Source organism: Andrographis paniculata, unplaced genomic scaffold (assembly GCF_009805555.1).
Source record: "Andrographis paniculata isolate CXL003 unplaced genomic scaffold, ASM980555v1 Contig70END, whole genome shotgun sequence".
NCBI classification, from domain to species: domain Eukaryota; kingdom Viridiplantae; phylum Streptophyta; class Magnoliopsida; order Lamiales; family Acanthaceae; genus Andrographis; species Andrographis paniculata.
This window is the reverse complement of record NW_026137607.1, coordinates 95,861-115,826: the sequence shown is the minus strand read 5'-3', so window position 1 is coordinate 115,826 and position 19,966 is coordinate 95,861. Positions and strand designations below refer to the sequence as shown.

Sequence of the window (19,966 nt, the reverse complement as noted above, 5' to 3'; positions counted from 1 at the left end):
TCATTTTCGCTCCGGTGGAGTCATGTCGTTTTCGGCAGCTCCGGTGGAGTCATGTCGTTTTCAATTCCGCTAGAGTCATCTCGTTTTCGGCTCCGGTGGAGAGTTATCTCGTATTCGGCTTCGGTAGAGTCATGTCATTTTCGGTTTCGGTTTCGGTGGAGTCATATCATTTTCAACTCCGGTGGAGTCATGTCGTTTTCGGCTCCGGTGGAGAGTCATCTCGTCTTTTGCTCCGGTGGGTGGAGAGTCGACTGCTAATTTTATTTATGTTTTCTTTTTGCGTTTATATTCAAAATTCTTATAAAGTCAAAATTGTTTTTGTTATACCACTTGAGTTTGAGGAGATGTTAAGATATTTTAAATATTCAATTTTAATTTGATCTCCTTCTTTTGATATCAATAAGACAATCTCGTTATTTTTTCCCAAAATTTCTAACATCTAAGAATATCACTATTTGTCTTTTGCGTTATTATATTTAACAGTAAAAAAATATTCCATTATCTATATTTAATAATTTATTTTAATATTTTGTCATCTTATCATGATTTATACTAATTATTATATAATAATTAATGAGAACGACGGTGTAGTTCAAATGGCCAAGCCTTCAACCTACGGCCATCCTGTCTATTTCCCTCCTTCGTATTCATGTCTGGGCACCACAACCTATTTTTTAGTATTATAATTTTATAATTGATATTTATAATAAAAGATATATTTATTCATTTAATGTTTATTAAAATTTAAAAAAATTATATAAAATAGAATATACTTAACTTGGGATGAATTACTTAAACAGGTTATGCAAAAATAGAAAAATATTTTGTAGCTTTTAGAAAAATAAAATTATAGATGGAAACTATAAAATATTTTCAACTTTCTTTATTTTGTATTCACTGACCGCTATTGACACAATTATATTACCTAAAAAAATTTCTATATAAATACAGGCAGGCAAAGCAAATAAACAAAAGTTACCGCAGTCTCTCTTTCTCTCTCTCGTTATAGCGAACAGGTTAAAGTTACTCTTTTTCTTTCTTTTTATCTTTTTTTTTTTTTTGAATTTTTGGACATTCGCTGCGGATTGAATGGGAAGGGGTCTTATTAGGGTTTTTCTAATAGTATTTTCGATTTTCGTAGTTGTGAAATTGCGGTTCGGGTTGTAGATTTTTATAAATACTCTTCGATTTCTTGCCTTATTTTGTGTGTTTCTTGTGAATGCCAAAGAAGAAATTTAATGTAAATTTTGATTCAGTAGATATCAACTTATTGCCTGTGTTATAAGTAGTTTGATTTAGTGTTGAAATCATTTTCCACCGATAGATTTATCAATTAGGGTTTACGATTGAGGGGAATTGATTGTGAATTGTTTGCAAGATTTATATGGGGAAAAATTATTTAACTTTGGGCATAACAATTGTGAATCTTTTGCGGATTGTCTGTTTATTATTTGAATATCGAATTATGACTGAGATTGAATTCGGGTGTCTTTTGCAGATTGTCTCTTTATTATTTGAATATCAAAATTATGACGAAATCGAATCCGGGTGTTGATAGAATTAGCAATCTTCCTTCCAATGTAATCGAGCGTATTCTTGGGTTTTTGCCTCTTTGTGATGCTGTCGGAACAAGTGCATTGTCGAAAAAGTGGAGATACAAGTGGGTAACTATTCCACAGCTTGTTTGCGACGAGAGTTTTGAGGAATCGTTGAATGAAGATGATGATGACCTGGAAACGATAATAGATCGAATCTTGGTGCTTCATAGAGGACCGATAACTAAGTTCTCTGTCAAGGATACTGAGATACATAACCCTGCCTCTATTGATCGATGGCTTCTTTTCTTGTCGAGTTATCACAGCGATCATATGGAGGATCTTGAAGTTACTTTTCTGGGCAAAATTCCTTTGCATAAGATGCCTACATGTGTGTTCGATTTTGATTGTCTCAAACATTTGTATGTTGCAAGTGTTGACATCAAACTTCCGCCTTCGTTTGGTGGATTTGGTCGGCTTCTCAAACTTGAACTTATGTATGTCGAGATGGAACTTGATGACCTGGAAATATTACTTTCTAAATGTCCGATGCTTGAGTACCTTCATCTCCAGGTAGAGTGTTTGATTTTGTACTTTTTTTTAAAATTTTTTTTAGTTCCATAATTTATTCGAAATGATCACCTTTTTGATCTTGTTCATTTCTTAATGGTAAAGAGTTTGATTTTGCACTTTTGGTTTAATATTTAGTTCCATTATTTATTCGAAATGATCGACCTTTTTGATCTTATCAATTTCTTATTGCTAGAGTTCTGTATTAAATGCAGGTAGAGGGTTTGATTTTGCACTTTTTTGGTATTTAGTTCCGTAATTTATTTGAAATGATCACCTTTTTGATCTTATCCGTTTCTTATTGCTAGATTCCCGTGTTAAATGGTTCCGAGAAAGGAGGGAACATACAACCGAATCATTGCCTCACTGTTCTAAAACTCGATGAGATTTATTTCGCAATGCCAGATTACGTCAATTTTGTTTTTAACTTGCTCAGAAGTTCTCCTAATCTGCAGTCTCTTGAAATTTCAGTAAGTGGCATTCATTCTGCAAGTTTTGAATTATTACAAGTATATATATATATATATATATATTAGCTTATTTCAATCAGCATTCTTGTTCATTCTATGTTGTTTATTTTATTTTATTTTTTCAGAGCGAGCATTCTAGTCATGGTAATAAGCACGTCGCCATTGATTGTCTGAAGGATGCACCACCTATTCCTCTCAACCACCTGAAAAATGCGAAGATTTCGAACATGTCTGGTTACACTGTGGAAAGGGAGTTTGTGAGAAAGCTTTTGCAGTGGGCAACTGAACTCAAGAAATTAAAATTGAAATCTTGTCTAAGCGATGATGATGATAGCGATGATGCCGGCATCGAGCCAGACAAATCCAAGATTGTGACCACCTTAAGAAACCTCCCTCGATCGTCGTCTGCAGCAAAAGTCATATTCAAAGGCGATTGGCGTAAGTGAAGTTCTTTGGGCGTGTTTTTTAGTGTATGATTTCCAAAACTTACTATTCAAACATTGTTTTGTTGAACTAGGTTTGAACATTGTTCCTATGATATGATAGAACAAAGAAATAGTTTATGTCCGAGGCTGTCGTGTTGTTAGTCCTCTATTTCTCTATTTTGGGTTTTTACCAAATAGTAATTATTTGGCTTATAACATGTTTTCAAAAGCTATAAATGACGTCTGCAATTACCGTCCAACTTTCCATATTTGTTTATTGTTGCTTCTTGGATCGATGTTAAGTTTTGTCTTCTAAGATCGTTGTATTAATGTTTTTTTTGGTGCGGTTGATCTTTTGATCAAACAGTTTCGTACATTGCTGAATATTGCTATGTTCGTTTCGTTTAAGTTACAAAGTTTTGTTTGTTGTTATCAATCGACAAATATCGTAACACATTTTAAAATTGTTTCTTACCTAACTCTATGATGTAAATGAAAAAATAAAATGAAGTCATTGCATAATTGATACTTTCTCCTATAGTTACTATAAAAAAAATGGATACTTTGTTATGGGACAGCCTAAAATAAAAAATAAATACTTTATTATGGGACAGTTACGACAAATGACTTCAATTACTATTAAGACTTCAATTACGACAATGTGACTTCAATTACTAATATATATGAGACTTCAATTACGACAATATGATGGGTAAAGTGTTAGTATGTCCTATTAGCTTATATGACATTACTTTTGTTGAAAATAATAGGTGTGTGATAAATAAAATACGAGAATATAGAATAAAAATATTATCGCTTTATTAAACACTTGGAAATGAAATCCCATCAATTGAAAAAAAAAAACCAAGTCGAAAAATATAGAAGCAATCGTAATTATGATTATATATACAATCCTAATTAAAATAATAATAAATATGAAAATCATGCATATAATAAATTATATCGAATAGAATCTTTTGAAATTTCTCTATCCAATAAACGGAATCACCTTTCAATTCAATGGTCCATCCAAAAGCCTATAGTTCGGGTCCATACATTATTAAATAATGTGACGTTGATAATTCTATTTTATCGATTTTTTTTTTTTTTGACTAAATTTCAATATGAAAAAAATTATATATTTAATTTTTACTACATAAATATTTATTCAACCATTGATTTTTCAAACAAGAATTGCAGCACAATAGTCCCATAAAGGAACACCTGGTGGTGGTGCAGCACAATATTCATTTTTTCCTTAAAATAAATTAAAATGACTATAAAAAGAGTACTGAAACGTCTCTCGGTTTTACCGCAGTGTCTCCTCGTAGTGAACAGGTTAAGTTTCTCTGCATTTTTCTTTGAATTTCTCGACAATCGCTGCGGTTTCAATGCGACGGAGTCTTATTAGGGTTTTTGCTAATATTATTTTCGATTCGTAATGTGAAATTGCGGTTCGGGGTAGTACATTTTATATATTATTCTTCGATTTCGTGTGCTATTATGTGTTTCCTGTGAATGCAAAAGAAGAAATTTGATGTAAATTTTCACTTCGTTTATCGCGATAGTCGATAGAAATTAAGATTTTCGATCTAGGGAAACTCAACTAATTGGCTGTGTTAAGTTTTTAATTTAGTGTTGAAATCATTTTCTAGTTATAGTTTTATCAATAAGGGTTACGATTGAGGTGAAATGATTGTGAATTTGTTGCTAAGATTTATTTGGGTACAATATTGGCTTGTGCTTTTTTGTAAGAATATCTCTTTGCATCAATTAATGTTGTAGTTAGTTTTTTGGGCTTATCTTTGTTGATTGTGAATCTTTTGCAGACTGTCTATGTATTGTTTGGATATCAAATAATGACAAGATTTAATCCGAGTGCCAAGAGAATTAACGATCTTCCTTGTTGTGTAATAGAGCATATTATTGGGTTTTTGCCTCTATGTGATGCTGTAAGAACAAGTATATTGTCGAAGCAATGGAGATGTAAATGGGTAACGATTCCACAGCTTGTTTGCGATTGGAGTTTGTTGGACTCACTGAATGGAGATTATGACCTTAGGATCAATAATAGATCGAATCTTGGAGCTTCATAGAGGACCAATAACTAAGTTCTCTGTCAAGTTTAATGATAAAGTGAAACATTCTTCCACTCGTCAATGGCTTCTTTACTTGTCGAGTTATCATAACCATCATATCGAGAATCTTGAAATTGGTTTTTATGATGTTGATGACTCTGATCGTGCGCTGTCTACATGTGTATTCGCTTTCGATTGCCTCAAACACTTGTATCTTGAAAATGTTGACATCAAACTTCCGCCTTTATTTGGTGGATTTGATTGTCTTGTCAAACTTGAACTTGTGTATTTCGAAATGGAGCTTGATGAACTGTTAACATTAGTTTCTAAATGTCCGATGCTTGAGTACCTTTATCTGTAGGTAGATAGTTTGATTTTGCATTTTGTTTATATTTAAGGGTGTGTTTGTTTGGGGGTTTGGATTTTGAGTTAGGATTTAACTAGTAAATTTTTTGAATTGTAATAGTTGTATGATGTGATGTTTTGAATGTAAAATTAATTTTTAGTATAATATAAAAAATGAAAAATAGGTGTTTGATTTAATGTTTTTGGGGAAAAAAAATTGATGAGTAGTAAAATTTTTGGAGATTTCTCCCCAAAGAACACACCCTTAGTTCCATAATTCCATGCAAAATGATCTCTTATCTGATCTTATCCATTTTTCACTCTTAAGGGTGGTGCATTTGACGGTTACGAGAATGGAGGGAACAAAGGGCTGAATCATTGCCTCACTTATATAAATCTCGATGAGATTTATTTTGCAATACCAAACAGCATCAATTGTGCTTTGAACTTGTTGAGGAGCTCCCCTAATTTGGAGTCTCTTGAAATTTTTGTCCGTTTTTGCAAATTTTGAATTGTTTTGTATATATATGTATATATCTATATATTTCGTATTTCAATTAGCATTGTTGTTAATTCTATGTTTTTCGTTTTATTTTTTTCTAGTGCATCAATAATATGGATTATAACAAGAAGGGAGCCCTTGCTTGTCTGAAGCGCACATCAACTATTCCTTTGAAACATCTGAAAAATGTGAAGATCTTCATGTCTAGTCATGCCGTGGAAAGAGAATTCCTAAGAAAGTTTTTGCAGTGGGCAAATGAACTTAAGAATCTGAATATTACATCTTATTGTTCCATGTTTGAGCCGGGAAGATACAAAATGGGGCCACTCATAGCAAAACTCCCTCGATTGACGGCAGCGAAAATCTTATTTAAAGGCTCATTTAAAGATCCTTGTGTTTCTTAAGATCTCTCGGGTAATATGTTTCGAATGTTTTGGTCATCTCTTGGTTTTGCTATATATATATATATTTATATGGAATGTTGTTAGTTGGTCATAAGCTTCAGCTGCCTCCTCCTGTGTGTCTGTCGATAAATATATGAAGAATCAGCGGTAAAGACAGGGGTAAAATATCGATTCAATGTTTTTTTTTTTATTTTATTCATAGTCTACGTATGCATTTTTCGTCGGTTCGTTGGCAGTGGGAATAAAAATAAGGTTCGATTATATTGGGACAAAAAATGATAGAGTTTTGGTTATATTGAGACTAGAATTGATAAAAATTTTATATTGAGACCAAAAATAATAAATTTTGGTTATATTGGGACAAAAAATAATAAATTTTGGTTATATTGAGATCAAAATTGATAAGATTTTTATATTGGACAAAAAATAATTTTTTCCCTTTTTATAAAAACTAATATATATATATTGGAATAAAAATAATTTAGACAAGCAAACCCAAATATTCTCGTATTCTTTCATTTCTTTCACCTTTCTTTTCTTTCCTGTTCTCATCCTTCATCCTTCTTCGTCTTACTGCTCTCGGCGATGGTGACTGGTAAGGTTCATTTATAAAATATACTTTTAAAAATGTTCCTCTCTCTCTCTCTATATATATATATAACCAGCGGTTCACTGTTTGAAGAATGAAGGAAGTTTCGAACCATGTAATGTTTCGGTTTCGCTGCAGCTGCTGCTATGGTTATTTGCCGATAATTTATTCTTCGCTTAATTTCAAGGGGTCTTATGTTTATGTTTATTGTGCATTTTTATGTATGTGTATTCGATTTCGTTTATTAAGCCAGGATAATTTGTTTTGCAGGATTTCTTGGGATAAAATCAAGGATTGATTAGGGCTTTTTGACTGCGTTAATTAGGGTTGTGCTCAGTAGTTATTTGCCGGGTTTAATTTGTCTTTACAGTTCGGGTTGGGTGTGAAGTTATGGCGAGAGGCAACAATGGTGTGGATAGGGTTAGTAATCTTCCATTCAATGTGACTTACCACATAATTGGGTATTTGCCCCTGCGTGATGCTGTCAGGACGAGCACACTCTCAAAAGGGTGGAAGTATAAATGGATTACAATTCCAGCCCTTGTTTTCGATAAAAAATTCAAAGATTCTTTGAGATGGTGTGATCTTGAATCCTTAGTAGATCGAATCCTTGTTCTTCATAGAGGACCTATAACCAAATTTTCATTGAAGGAATGTTATGAAGTTACTAGGAATGCTGCCAGTACAAGGAATGCTGCCATTGATCGATGGCTCCTTTTCTTGTCGTACCACCATACTCATTATATCGAAGACCTCTCGCTTTCTTATTATGTCCATGAATCTGTCTCTCATGTGATTCCTTCAGTTCTGTTTGCTTTGGAACACCTCACAAATTTGTGTCTTGAAGGTGTTAGAATCGAACTTCCATGGCAATTTAGTGGATTTGGTAGGCTTATTAAACTCAAACTTTCGTGTGTTTCAATGGAGCTTGATGAGCTGATAACATTACTTTCTAAATGTCCGATGCTCGAATGCTTTGACTTTGAGTTGAAGGTAGAGATTTTCTCAATGTTAGGTTCTACTTATTGATCAATTCAAAATGATCTGTGAATTTGTATTGATCTTTGCCTTTTTATGCAAGAACTCATTCATTATTGGTGAGGATAAAGAGAGCAACAAAGAGCTGAATCATCGTCTCAATGTTCTGAAACTTGACACTAGTTTTAGAGCACTGGACAACGTTGATTGTGTTCTTAGCTTGCTCAAAAGCTCTCCAAATTTGAAGTCTCTTGATATTTCAGTGAGTGACATTTTGTTTTATGAATTTGCTCTGTTCTGTTCCATTCACTGTTTTCACTAATTCAATATTTTCATTTTTAGTGCGACGACTCTATCTTTGATGTCGAGGAGCTCTCTATTAACTGTATGAAGTTTGCAGACCCTATTCATCTGAATCACTTGGAAAGTGTAAAGATCTCCTTCTTCTCCGGTTCTGCAGGGGAGATGGAGTTCGTAAGGAATGTTTTGCAGTGGGCAAGTGCACTGAAACATATGACATTGGAATCTACTTTCTGGGGTGTCGAAATCGGGCCGGATTTTAGTAAGATGGTAACAGACTTGGCTAAGTTTCCTCGATCATCATCTGCAGCCCGCATCAGATTCGAAGCCGGGTGGAGTTTGTAATTGTGAGTGAATCTCTATCTATCCTGTAACTGGATTCTCAGTGTTTTGGTTTTGTCGTGTGTATATATTGTTATGCTTTTTTTGAAGAATTTGGAGATACTCTTAGGTAAACATAATTGAAAGTCTGCATAAATTAGACAGATGGTATAATTTAAGATATATTTTCCGAAAGTTGTAGTTTCTTCTTATCTTATGTTGATGAACTATATGAAATTAACTATGGGATAGGAAAAAAAATAGAGCAAAACTCAGAATAGGTGTGAATCTTGAATTTCTCACTCTTTTTAATTTTGTAAAGGATTGAAGTTAAATAGATCGAGGCGAAATGGGCTAAGGAAGATATATATCTGTTTTCGTTCATAATTTGAATGATTACATCTGATTAAAGGCTAAACTTGAGGCCTTATGAAGCATTGGATGCATCCATTTATCGGTTGTACTTAATACATGTAAAATTGTTGCTCGACAATGAATTGGATGTCCGATGAAATCGAATGCTCTATGTGATATTTGATGCTTGATGATGAGAGATTAGGCTCTGTTTTACTATATTTTGTAAGTTTTGAGTTTTGAAAAATCTAAAGAATAGTAAAAGTTTGGTATTTTGATTTTAAATTATCGAGAGAGCTCAAATCATATCCGATATCCAGACACAATGCATGCCATTTCTTGGCATGGGTTACTACAGTTTTTTTCTCGTTGACCGATAAGTAAACTTTTCCAAACAGTTCGAACTGTTGTTTTCATTTTGTCGAAAAGTCAACAAATCAAAATTTATCTTAGTTTTTGGCCTTTTAGGAAATATTGCAAGCATATTCGAATTCATCTTAAAATTTCAAAAACTTAATCTTTATAAAATTTATGATTTCGTATAATCCGATAATACAAAATCAAAATTTGCTGAAAATATACCTTAAGTTCAATCTGTTTCATTTATTAGAGCCTTCAATGGTTTTCGCTACAAGTTCTGCTTCGAAATATAGATGGACAACCATTCCACACCTTGTTTTCGATCCAGATTCCTGTAATAGAAACAACGTGGAAGCCATGGTTGAGCAAGTTTTGTTTCTTCACGAAGGGACCATAAATAAATTCTCACTCACAGATTGTCGAATCCAAACTGATTCTTCAGTCAATCTTGTTTGGTTTTGGCCCATAATGCATGCTGAGGCCCAATGCATTTTAAAGCCCAATCGAGAAGTCATGACCTAAATAATGGCCTAGCTCACTAACCAATAAAATTCTGAGATCAAATATCAGCCATTGGATGAAGGGATTTGTTTCTAGGCATTAGGAGCTAACCAATAAAATTCCGAGATCAAATCTCAGTCATTGGATGAAGGGATTTGTTTCTAGGCATTAGGATCTAGGTTTGTATGTTATATAACTTGTGCGAGATCAAATCTCAGCCATTGGATGAAGGATTTTGTTTATGGCGTTAGGATCTAGGTTTGTGTGTTATATAACTTGTCCGAGATCAAATCTCAGCCATTGGATGAAGGGTTTTGTTTCTGACGTTATGATGTAGGTTTGTGTGTTATATAACTTGTCCGAGATCAAATCTCAGCCATTAGATGAAGGGTTTTGTTTCTGGCGTTAAGATCTAGGTTTGTGTGTTATATAACTTGTGTGCTGCCGCTACTCAACATCATTCTAGATTATTCAGTCCATCCATGTCTTGATTCTCTCTTGTTGGTCGTCTTCTTCCTCTCAGTTCTGCGATGGATTGAGGAACTTGTGGGGTTTTTCCTTTAGATTAGTTGGGCGAGATTTTCCTAGTATATAGTTGAGAGATTGGCGAGAATTGTCTAGAGTGGGGATCGACTATTCTAACAATAGTGGTTAGGGTTTGGTGTGCTGCGAGTTAATCGGTTAGTTGAGGTTGTGGCCGAGCTATTGCCGGAGTTTCCTCTCCACAGTCCCGTTTGACATTCTAAGGTTGTGCCAAGTACTGAGCCAAAGTCTCTTTGATGTTTTTGTGTTTTTCCTTTTAGTTCGATTCGATACAAGAGTTTTTAAGTTTAATATTGTCGTTCTTGTCTGCCCATGGTATTAAAAGCCTTCCGCTTTCTTATAGATACTCAATTCGATTCACGGTGGTGCCTATATATCCCTCTTACTGATTTTGATCTCCTCCGGGAGTTGTACCTTGGATTTCCTTGTCAAGTTAAATATTCCTCCTTCGTCAAGAGGATTTAAAAGACCTATTAAACTACAACTTTTCAATGTCGATATTGAGGGTTTAGGGAACGTTGCTTTCTAAATGTCCAATGATTGAGTACTTGAATATAAAGGTGGGTAATTCAAGCTTTTCTCAATATGTCTACTTTTCCTTGATTGACATTAAATTGATAATTGTTTTCCTTTTGTGTTTCTTAATTTAAGATCTACATCCAAGGAGGGATGAAAGAACTTCCAAACAAGCTCAATTATCTCACTGGTCTTCATCTCGAAGATGTCAACTTCCTAGACTTGGGAAACATCGAAGTTCTTCTGAGCTTGATCAAAAGCTCCCCCAACTTGCAAACTCTTAAACTTTGTTAGTGATACACATTTATCTTTCATTACATTTTCTTTTTCATTACATTGTCACTCATTTTATCCTTTTTCTTTTTTTTTTTTTCTTAGGGTGATGGTGCATTAAGGGATGAGATTAGTGTAAAGATTGTGAAGATGAAATTGTTTGCGGGCACTCAACCTGAAGTGGAATTTGTGAAGCTTCTCCTATTATGGGGGACAAACTTGAATAATTGGAACTAATTTCTCATTCTATGGATGACCGTCAATTGGACAGGGCAAAAAGAGAGTTGAGGCTATTTTATTGGGAGTCATCTTCTAAAGCTAAATTTTTTATAGATAAACAGCTAGTGTGAAATTTTATCTTTGCTCATGAATCATTGTTTTGTTGTGGATTTTTGTATTAAGTTACATTCCGAAACTTCTTTATCTTTTCTTTTATTAAATATATATATTTTTTATAATTCTATTTTATGTTTCTTGATATATATATTTTTTGCATCCATTCAATTTTAAGTTATGCATCTGATAAAAATACCAATATAAAATTGAATATTCAATATTAATAACTCTATTGGGAATCTAAAAGCTTATAAAAGCAAATTAAAACATAAGAGCAGGAATACAAATGATATCATTGATAATCATTCCAACACAAGTGACGAATGCAATTATGGTTCAATTAAGGAAATATTTTTTGTTGACGCCAAAATATTATTTATTGAAATTTGTAAAACTTCAATATGTTTCATTTATTAGAGCCTTCAATGGTTTTCGCTACAAGTTCTGCTTCGCATTTGCGGAAGTTTTATTTTGTATGATCCAGATGAGGTATGTTGTAAACTTTGATTTCATACCGTGGTGTTGGAGTAATTTTTTGGGGCTTTGATCTGTTATTCAATATCACACTGTCATATACCCATCTGATTTCTGAATAGATTGTGGAATTTAATCAATTTAGGCTTTTGATTGAGTGGTTAATTAGTTGTTTGATTTTGTATAGTTAAATCTTTTTCAGGATCTGTAGGAATGGAGTGTGAGGTTGATAGAATTAGCAGTCTTTCCTTTAATGTAATAAACAAAATTCTAGTGTTTATGCCTTTGCGTGATGCTGTGAGGACAAGCACAATGTTATCATAGTGGATATATAAATGGACAACTATTCCACACCTTGTTTTCGATCCAGATTCCTGTAATGGAAACAACGTGGAAACCTTGGTTGATCAAGTTTTGTTTCTTCATGAAGGGACCATAAACAAATTCTCACTCACAGATTGTCGAATCCAAATTGATTCTTCAATCAGTCTTGTTGGGTTTTGGCTCATAATGTGTGCTGAGGCCCAATGCATTTTAAAGCCCAATCGAGAAGTCATGACCTAAATAATGGCCTAGCTCACTAGCCAATAAAATTCCGAGATCAAATCTCAGCCATTGGATGAAGAGATTTGTTTCTAGGTGTTAGGATCTAGGTTTGTGATTATATAACTTGTCCGAGATCAAATCTCAGCCATTGGATTAAAGGTTTTGTTTATGGCGTTAGGATCTAGATTTGTGTGTTATATAACTTGTGTGCCGCCGCTACTCTACATCATTCTAGATTATTCAGTCCATCCATGTCTTGATTCTCTCTTGTTGGTCGTCTTTTTCCTCTCAGTTCTGCGATGGATTGAGGAACTTGTGGGGTTTTTCCTTTAGATTAGTTGGGCGAGATTTTCCTAGTATATAGTTGAGAGATTGGCGAGAATTGTCTAGAGTGGGGATCGACTATTCTAACAATAGTGGTTAGGGTTTGGTGTGCTGCGAGTTAATCGGTTAGTTGAGGTTGTGGCCGAGCTATTGCCGGAGTTACCTCTCCAGAGTCCCGTTTGACATTCTAAGGTTGTGCTAGGTGCTGAGTCAAAGTCTCTTTTATGTTTTTATGTTTTTCCTTTCAGTTCGATTTGATACAAGAGTTTTTAAGTTTAATATTGTCGTTCTTGTCTGCTCATGGTATTAAAAGCCTTCCGCTTTCTTATAGATACTCAATTCGATTCACGGTGTTGCCTATATATCCCTCTTACTGATTTTGATCTCCTCCGGGAGTTGTACCTTGGATTTCCTTGTCAAGTTAAAATTCCTCCTTCGTCGAGAGGATTTAATAGGCTTATTAAACTACAACTTTTCAATGTCAATATTGAGGGTTTAGGGAACATTGCTTTCTAAATGTCCAATGATTGAGTACTTGAATATAAAGGTGGGTAATTCAAGCTTTTCTTAATATGTCTACTTTTCCTTGATTGACATTAAATTGATAATTGTTTTCCTTTTGTGTTTCTTAATTTAAGATCTACATCCAAGGAGGGATGAAAGAACTTCCAAACAAGCTCAATTATCTCACTGGTCTTCATCTTGAAGATGTCAACTTCCTAGGCTTGGGAAACATCGAAGTTCTTCTGAGCTTGATCAAAAGCTCCCCCAACTTGCAAACTCTTAAACTTTATGTTAGTGATACACATTTATCTTTCATTACATTTTCCTTTTCATTAGATTGTCACTCATTTTATCCTTTTTTTTTTTTTTTTTTTTTTTTCTTAGGGTGATGGTGCATTAAGGGATGAGATTAGTGTAAAGATTGTGAAGATGAAATTGTTTGCGGGCACTCAACCTGAAGTGGAATTTGTGAAGCTTCTCCTATTTTGGGGGACAAACTTAAACAATTGGAACTAATTTCTCATTCTATGGATGACCGTCAATTGGACAGGACAAAAAGAGAGTTGAGGCTATTTTATTGGGAGTCATCTTTTAAAGTTAAATTTTTCATAGATAAACAGCTAGTGTGAAATTTTATCTTTGCTCATGAATCATTGTTTTGTTGTGGATCTTTGTATTTAGTTACATTCCGAAACTTCTTTATCTTTTCTTTTATTAAATATATATTTTTTTTATAATTCTATTTTATGTTTCTTGATATATATATTTTTTGCATCCATTTAATTTTAAGTCATGCATCTGATAAAAATACCAATATAAAATTGAATATTAAATATTAATAACTCTACTGGGAATCTAAAAGCTTATAAAAGCAAATTAAAACACAAGAGTAGGAATACAAATGATATCATTGAAATCATTCCAACACAAGTGACGAATGCAATTATGGTTCAATTAAGGAAATATTTTTTGTTGACGCCAAAATATTATTTATTGAAATTTGTAAAACTTCAATATGTTTCATTTATTAGAGCCTTCAATGATTTTCGCTACAAGTTCTGCTTCGCATTTGCGGAAGTTTTATTTTGTATGATCCAGATGAGGTATGTTGTAAACTTTGATTTCATACCGTGGTGTTGGAGTAATTTTTTGGGGCTTTGATCTGTTATTCAATATCACACTGTCATATACCCATCTGATTTCTGAATAGATTGTGTAATTTAATCAATTTAGGCTTTTGATTGAGTGGTTAATTAGTTGTTTGATTTTGTATAGTTAAATCGTTTTCAGGATCTGTAGGAATGGAGTGTGAGGTTGATAGAATTAGTAGTCTTTCCTTTAATGTAATAAACAGAATTCTCGTGTTTATGCCTTTGTGTGATGCTGTGAGGACAAGCACAATGTTATCACAGTGGAGATATAAATGGACAACTATTCCACACCTTGTTTTCGATCCAGATTCCTGTAATGGACACAACGTGGAAACCTTGGTTGATCAAGTTTTGTTTCTTTATGAAGGGACCATAAACAAATTCTCACTCAACAGATTGTCGAATCCAAATTGATTCTTCAATCAGTCTTGTTGGGTTTTGGCTCATAATGTGTGCTGAGGCCCAATGCATTTTAAAGCCCAATTGAGAAGTCATGACCTAAATAATGGCCTAGCTCACTAACCAATAAAATTCCGAGATCAAATCTCAGCCATTGGATGAAGAGATTTGTTTCTAGGTGTTAGGATCTAGGTTTGTGATTATATAACTTGTCCGAGATCAAATTTCAGCCATTGGATTAAAGGTTTTGTTTATGGCGTTAGGATCTAGATTTGTGTGTTATATAACTTGTGTGCCGCCGCTACTCTACATCATTCTAGATTATTCAGTCCATCCATGTCTTGATTCTCTCTTGTTGGTCGTCTTCTTCCTCTCAGTTCTGCGATGGATTGAGGAACTTGTGGGGTTTTTCCTTTAGATTAGTTGGGCGAGATTTTCCTAGTATATAGTTGAGAGATTGGCGAGAATTGTCTAGAGTGGGGATCGACTATTCTAACAATAGTGGTTAGGGTTTGGTGTGCTGCGAGTTAATCGGTTAGTTGAGGTTGTGGCCGAGCTATTGTCGAAGTTACCTCTCCACAGTCCCGTTTGACATTCTAAGGTTGTGCCAGGTGCTGAGTCAAAGTCTCTTTTATGTTTTTATGTTTTTCCTTTCAGTTCGATTCGATACAAGAGTTTTTAAGTTTAATATTGTCGTTTTTTCCAATTCGATTCGATCACAATCTTTCTTGTCCGCCCATGGTATTAAAAGCCTTCCGCTTTCTTCTAGATACTCAAATCAATCCACGGTGGTGCCTATATATATATCCCTCTTACTGATTTTGATCTCCTCCGGGAGTTGTACCTTGGATTTCCTTGTCAAGTTAAAATTCCTCCTTCGTCGAGAGGATTTAATAGGCTTATTAAACTACAACTTTTCAATGTCAATATTGAGGGTTTAGGGAACATTGCTTTCTAAATGTCCAATGATTGAGTACTTGAATTTAAAGGTGGGGTTTAATTGTAGCTTTTCTCAGTATGTCTACTTTTCCTTGATTGGAATTAAATTGATAATTGTTTTCTTTTTGTGTTTTTCAATTTAAGATCTACATCCAAGGAGGGATGAAAGAACTTCCAAACAAGCTCAACTATCTCACTGTTCTTCATCTCGGGGATGTCAACTTCCTAGACTTGGGAAACATCGAAGTTCTTCGGAGCTTGATCAAAAGCTCCCCCAACTTGCAAACCATCTTCCAAAGCTAAATTTTTTATAGATAAATAGCCGGTGTGGAATTTTGTTTTTGCCCATGAATCATCGTTTTGTTGTGGATCTTTGTATTAAGCTACATTCCGGAACTTCTTCACTTTTCTTTTGTTCTATTAAATATTTTTTTTATAATTCGATTTTCTGTTTCTTGATATATATATATTTCGCATCAATTCAATTTTAAGTCATGCATAGGATAGAAATACCAATACAAAATTGAATAATTCGATATTAGTAACTCTACAGGAAATCTAAGAGCTTATAAAAGCAAATTAAAACATAAGAGCAGGAATACAAAAACTGAAATCATTCCAACACAAGTGAGGAATGCAATTATGGTTCAATTAAAGATTTTCTTTTGTGTTCTTGTGTGCATTTATAAATTAAATCAATTCAAGAAAATTAAAGAAATATTTTTTTGTTGACGCCAAAATATTATTTATTGAAATATGTAAAACTTCAATCTGTTTCATATATTAGAGCCTTCAATGGTTTTCGCAATTGCGGGAAGTTTTATTTTGTATGAATCCAGATGAGGTATGTTGTAAAATTTAATTCATACTGTGTTATTGGAGTAATTTTTTCCATTTTTGATCAGTTATTCAATATCACACTGTCATATATCCATCTGATTTCTGAATAGATTATGGAATCTAACAATTTAGGCTTTTGATTGAGTGGTTAATTAGTGTTTTGATTTGTATAGTTAATCGTTTTGTGGATCTATAGGAACTTATTTGTCAAAAAAACTTACGATTACGAGGATGGACTCATGTGAGGTCGATAGGATTAGCAGTCTTCCCTGTGATGTTATAAACAAAATTCTTGTGTTTATGCCTTTGCGTGATGCTGGGAGGACAAGCAAAATGTCGTTACAGTGGAGATATAAATGGACAACTATTCCACACCTTGTTTTCGATCCGGATTCCTGTAATGGAAACAACCTGGGAGCCATGGTTGATCAAGTTTTGTGTCTTCATGAAGGGACCATAAATAAATTCTCACTCAAAGATTGTCGAATCGAAACTGAATCTTCAGTCAATCATGTTGGGTCTTGGCCCATAATGCGTGCTGAGGCCCATGTATTTGAAAGCCCAATCGAGAACTCATGACCTAAATAATGGCTTAGCTCACTAAACTATTAAATTTCGAGATCAAATCTGAGCCATTGGATGAAGGGATTTGTTTCTAGGCGTTAGGATCTAGGTTGGTGTGTTATATAACCTGTGTGCCGCCGCTGCTTCACTTCATTCCAGATTATTCAGTCCATCTGTATCTTGATTCTCTATGGCTTGTCGTCTTCTTCCTCTCAGTTTTGCAATGGATTGAGGGACTTGTGATGGTATTTTTCCCTTACATTAATTGGGTGAGATTTTCATAGTGTATAGTTTATAGATTGACGAGTATCATTTAGGGTGTGTTTGTTTGGAGTTTAGATTTTGAGTTGAGATTTGAATAGTAAAAATTTTGAATTGTAATAGTTGTACGATGTGATATAAATAGGTGTTGATGTAATATTTTGAATGTAAACTTGATTTTTAACATAATATAAAAAATAAAAAATAGCTTTTGATATTTTTGAACAAAAAAAAATTTGGATAAATGGTAGAAATCCAGGGAAATTCCCAAAAGAACACACCCTTAGTGTAGGGATCAACTCTTGTAACAATTGTGGTTAGGGTTTGGTGTGCAGCAAATTAATCTGTTAGTTGAGGCTGTGGCCGGAGTTTCTTCTCAGTCCCGTTCGACATTCTAAAGTTGTGCCAGGTGCTTAGCCAAATTCTCTTTTACATTTTTGTGTTTTTCCTTTTGGTTCGATTCAATACAAGAGCTTTTAAGTTTGATATTGTTATTTTTTTTTTTTAAAATCGAGTTTTACTATATAAAAACATAACACAATCGCTATCTTACTTGTCTGACCATGATATTAAAAGCCTTCCGGTTTCTTTTAGATACTCAAATCGATCCACGTTGGTGCCTATCCCTCTCATTGATTTTGATCACCTCTTCCAATTGCACCTTGGATTTCCTTGTCAAGTTAAAATTCCTCTTTCGTCGAGAGGATTTAACAGGCTTATTAAACTACAACTTTTCAATGTCGATATTGAGGGTTTAGGGAACATTGCTTTCTAAATGTCCAATGATTGAGTACTTGAATCTAAAGGTGGGGTTTAATTCTAGCTTTTCTCAATATGTCTACTTTTCTTTGATTGGAATTAAATTGATAATTGTTTTCCTCTTGTGTTTCTTAATTTAAGATCTACATCCAAGGAGAGATGAAAGAACTTCCGAACAAGCTTAATTATCTCACTATTCGTCATCTCGGGGATGTCAACTTCCTAGACTTGGGAAACACCGAACTGCTTCTGAACTTGATCAATAGCTCTCCCAACTTGCAAAGTCTAAAACTTTATGTTAGTAATACACATTTACTTTTCATTACATTTTTTTTCCATTAAATTGTCACTCACTTCATCCTTCTTTTTCTTAGGGTGATGGTGCATTTAGGGATGAGAGTAGTGTCACTGAATATATGAAGGCACAACACGATTTTAATATTTGTCTCAGTCGCCTTGAAGATGTGACGATTTGGTTTATGATGGGTTATCCAGCGGAGTTGGAGTTTGTGAATATCCTTTTTCGGTGGACAACTACGCTTAAAGAATTGGGAATATATACTCCTATAGAGAGTCGTCAAATGGTTGAAGCATTTACCGAGTTACTAGTATGGTGTTTGTAAAAAATTTGTTTTATTGCCTACTTCTTGTCATTTTATAGATTATTTGCAACCATACAACTTTAAATGCTTGAGTAGTCAAACTTTTGTAAATCAAATGAGACATCCCTAACTTGAGGGCTAGGTTCTGGGTTCGATATCGAGTATGTGTGTGTGCTTGAGTTGTAAGAAATTTTCGGCAAGTGCATGCTTGGGTAAAAAAAAAAAAAAAAAAAAAAAAAAAAAAAAAAAACCTTGAGTGGATAAAGGACTTCTCTGTTGCAATTCATTTATTCCTCTTGGGGATATTCAATCTGTCTTACGGCGGCACCGTTACTTCTATGATTACCATATCCGTTTTTAGTATAATGAGAATTATTACCTTTATTGATAAGTACTCTCTTTTCTAATAACTCATTATATCTAATAAAATAAAAAATTAATTACTTGATTAATTACTACCCATAATTTGAAAATTTAAAAATTTAAATTCATCAATAATTTATTATACAAATATAACTCAAATTTATTTGAAAATGTCACCTCAACTATATATTTTTCAATCTCACATATATATACATATATATTTAAATTCAATTTTAACATTTAAATTTATTTAAATTTTCATATTCAATTTCATCGAACTAACCAATGAGTACAAAATTTTATCTGGCCATGTATTAGTCCAGATTTGTTTCAATCATTCAAATTTTCAAAATGCTTCAAATATCAGGAATTTGAATAATTTTACTATCACAATTTATAATAAAAAATACTTTCAAATTAAATATAATATTACATAATAAATATTATTTATATATTACGAAACAATAAAAATATATAAAATAAATAATTATTATAAATTTTAGACTACAATAAATGTTTTAATTTACTGGGACTTTCAATCCGTTTATCTAAGACATCCAAATTTCCCCAACAAAATAAAGAGATGCAGGTTAAAACATTAAACATGCAGGCAGGGAAGTGTGTATTTAATGACTTCAAATATATTATTCTATAGAGAGCTACATAATACAAATTCACATTTGCCACTCGCCTCCAAATATGATTTTCTCTTCAGATGATGATCGATCGAGCTAGGAGATTCGCTAAATCCTTACCATCTTGAATGCATCTGTTTTGTTAGCGACACCCCGGAAAAAGGTTTTCATATTCAGCTGCTTAAGCACAGATTTCCACTGCCAA

The 19,966-nt window shown here is 33.5% G+C and overlaps 2 protein-coding genes across 20 annotated transcripts; both read left to right on the top strand.

Annotated features, from left to right (window-relative positions):
- The first annotated feature begins 898 nt into the window (after nt 1-898).
- LOC127264289 (F-box/FBD/LRR-repeat protein At1g13570-like) lies at nt 899-3,145 on the top strand. 3 transcript variants are annotated; one of them, XM_051293739.1, is made up of 4 exons: nt 899-1,016; nt 1,499-2,108; nt 2,414-2,575; nt 2,701-3,145. In XM_051293739.1, the coding sequence occupies exons 2-4, from the start codon at nt 1,530-1,532 to the stop codon at nt 3,019-3,021; spliced, it is 1,062 nt and encodes a 353-aa protein (XP_051149696.1). In that variant the 5' UTR covers nt 899-1,016; nt 1,499-1,529; the 3' UTR covers nt 3,022-3,145. The 3 variants fall into 3 exon arrangements, with proteins under 3 accessions (XP_051149696.1, XP_051149697.1, XP_051149698.1); XM_051293740.1 differs by lacking the exon at nt 899-1,016 and adding an exon at nt 1,069-1,240; XM_051293741.1 differs by lacking the exon at nt 899-1,016 and adding an exon at nt 1,087-1,110.
- Nucleotides 3,146-4,189: 1,044 nt separating this feature from the next.
- On the top strand, nt 4,190-18,933 carry LOC127264407 (F-box/FBD/LRR-repeat protein At1g13570-like). Of its 17 annotated transcripts, none has more exons than XM_051293919.1 (8): nt 4,207-4,338; nt 4,830-4,994; nt 5,752-5,913; nt 6,027-6,924; nt 6,995-7,067; nt 7,189-7,911; nt 8,000-8,158; nt 8,239-8,798. In XM_051293919.1, the coding sequence occupies exons 6-8, from the start codon at nt 7,309-7,311 to the stop codon at nt 8,539-8,541; spliced, it is 1,065 nt and encodes a 354-aa protein (XP_051149876.1). In that variant the 5' UTR covers nt 4,207-4,338; nt 4,830-4,994; nt 5,752-5,913; nt 6,027-6,924; nt 6,995-7,067; nt 7,189-7,308; the 3' UTR covers nt 8,542-8,798. The 17 variants fall into 17 exon arrangements, 14 of the variants coding, with proteins under 14 accessions (XP_051149877.1, XP_051149879.1, XP_051149876.1 ...); XR_007841684.1 differs by lacking the exons at nt 4,207-4,338; nt 4,830-4,994 and adding exons at nt 18,303-18,458; nt 18,536-18,933 and having other exon boundaries at nt 8,239-8,543; XR_007841683.1 differs by lacking the exons at nt 4,207-4,338; nt 4,830-4,994 and adding exons at nt 10,927-11,080; nt 13,633-13,924 and having other exon boundaries at nt 8,239-8,543.
- Nucleotides 18,934-19,966: the final 1,033 nt, after the last annotated feature.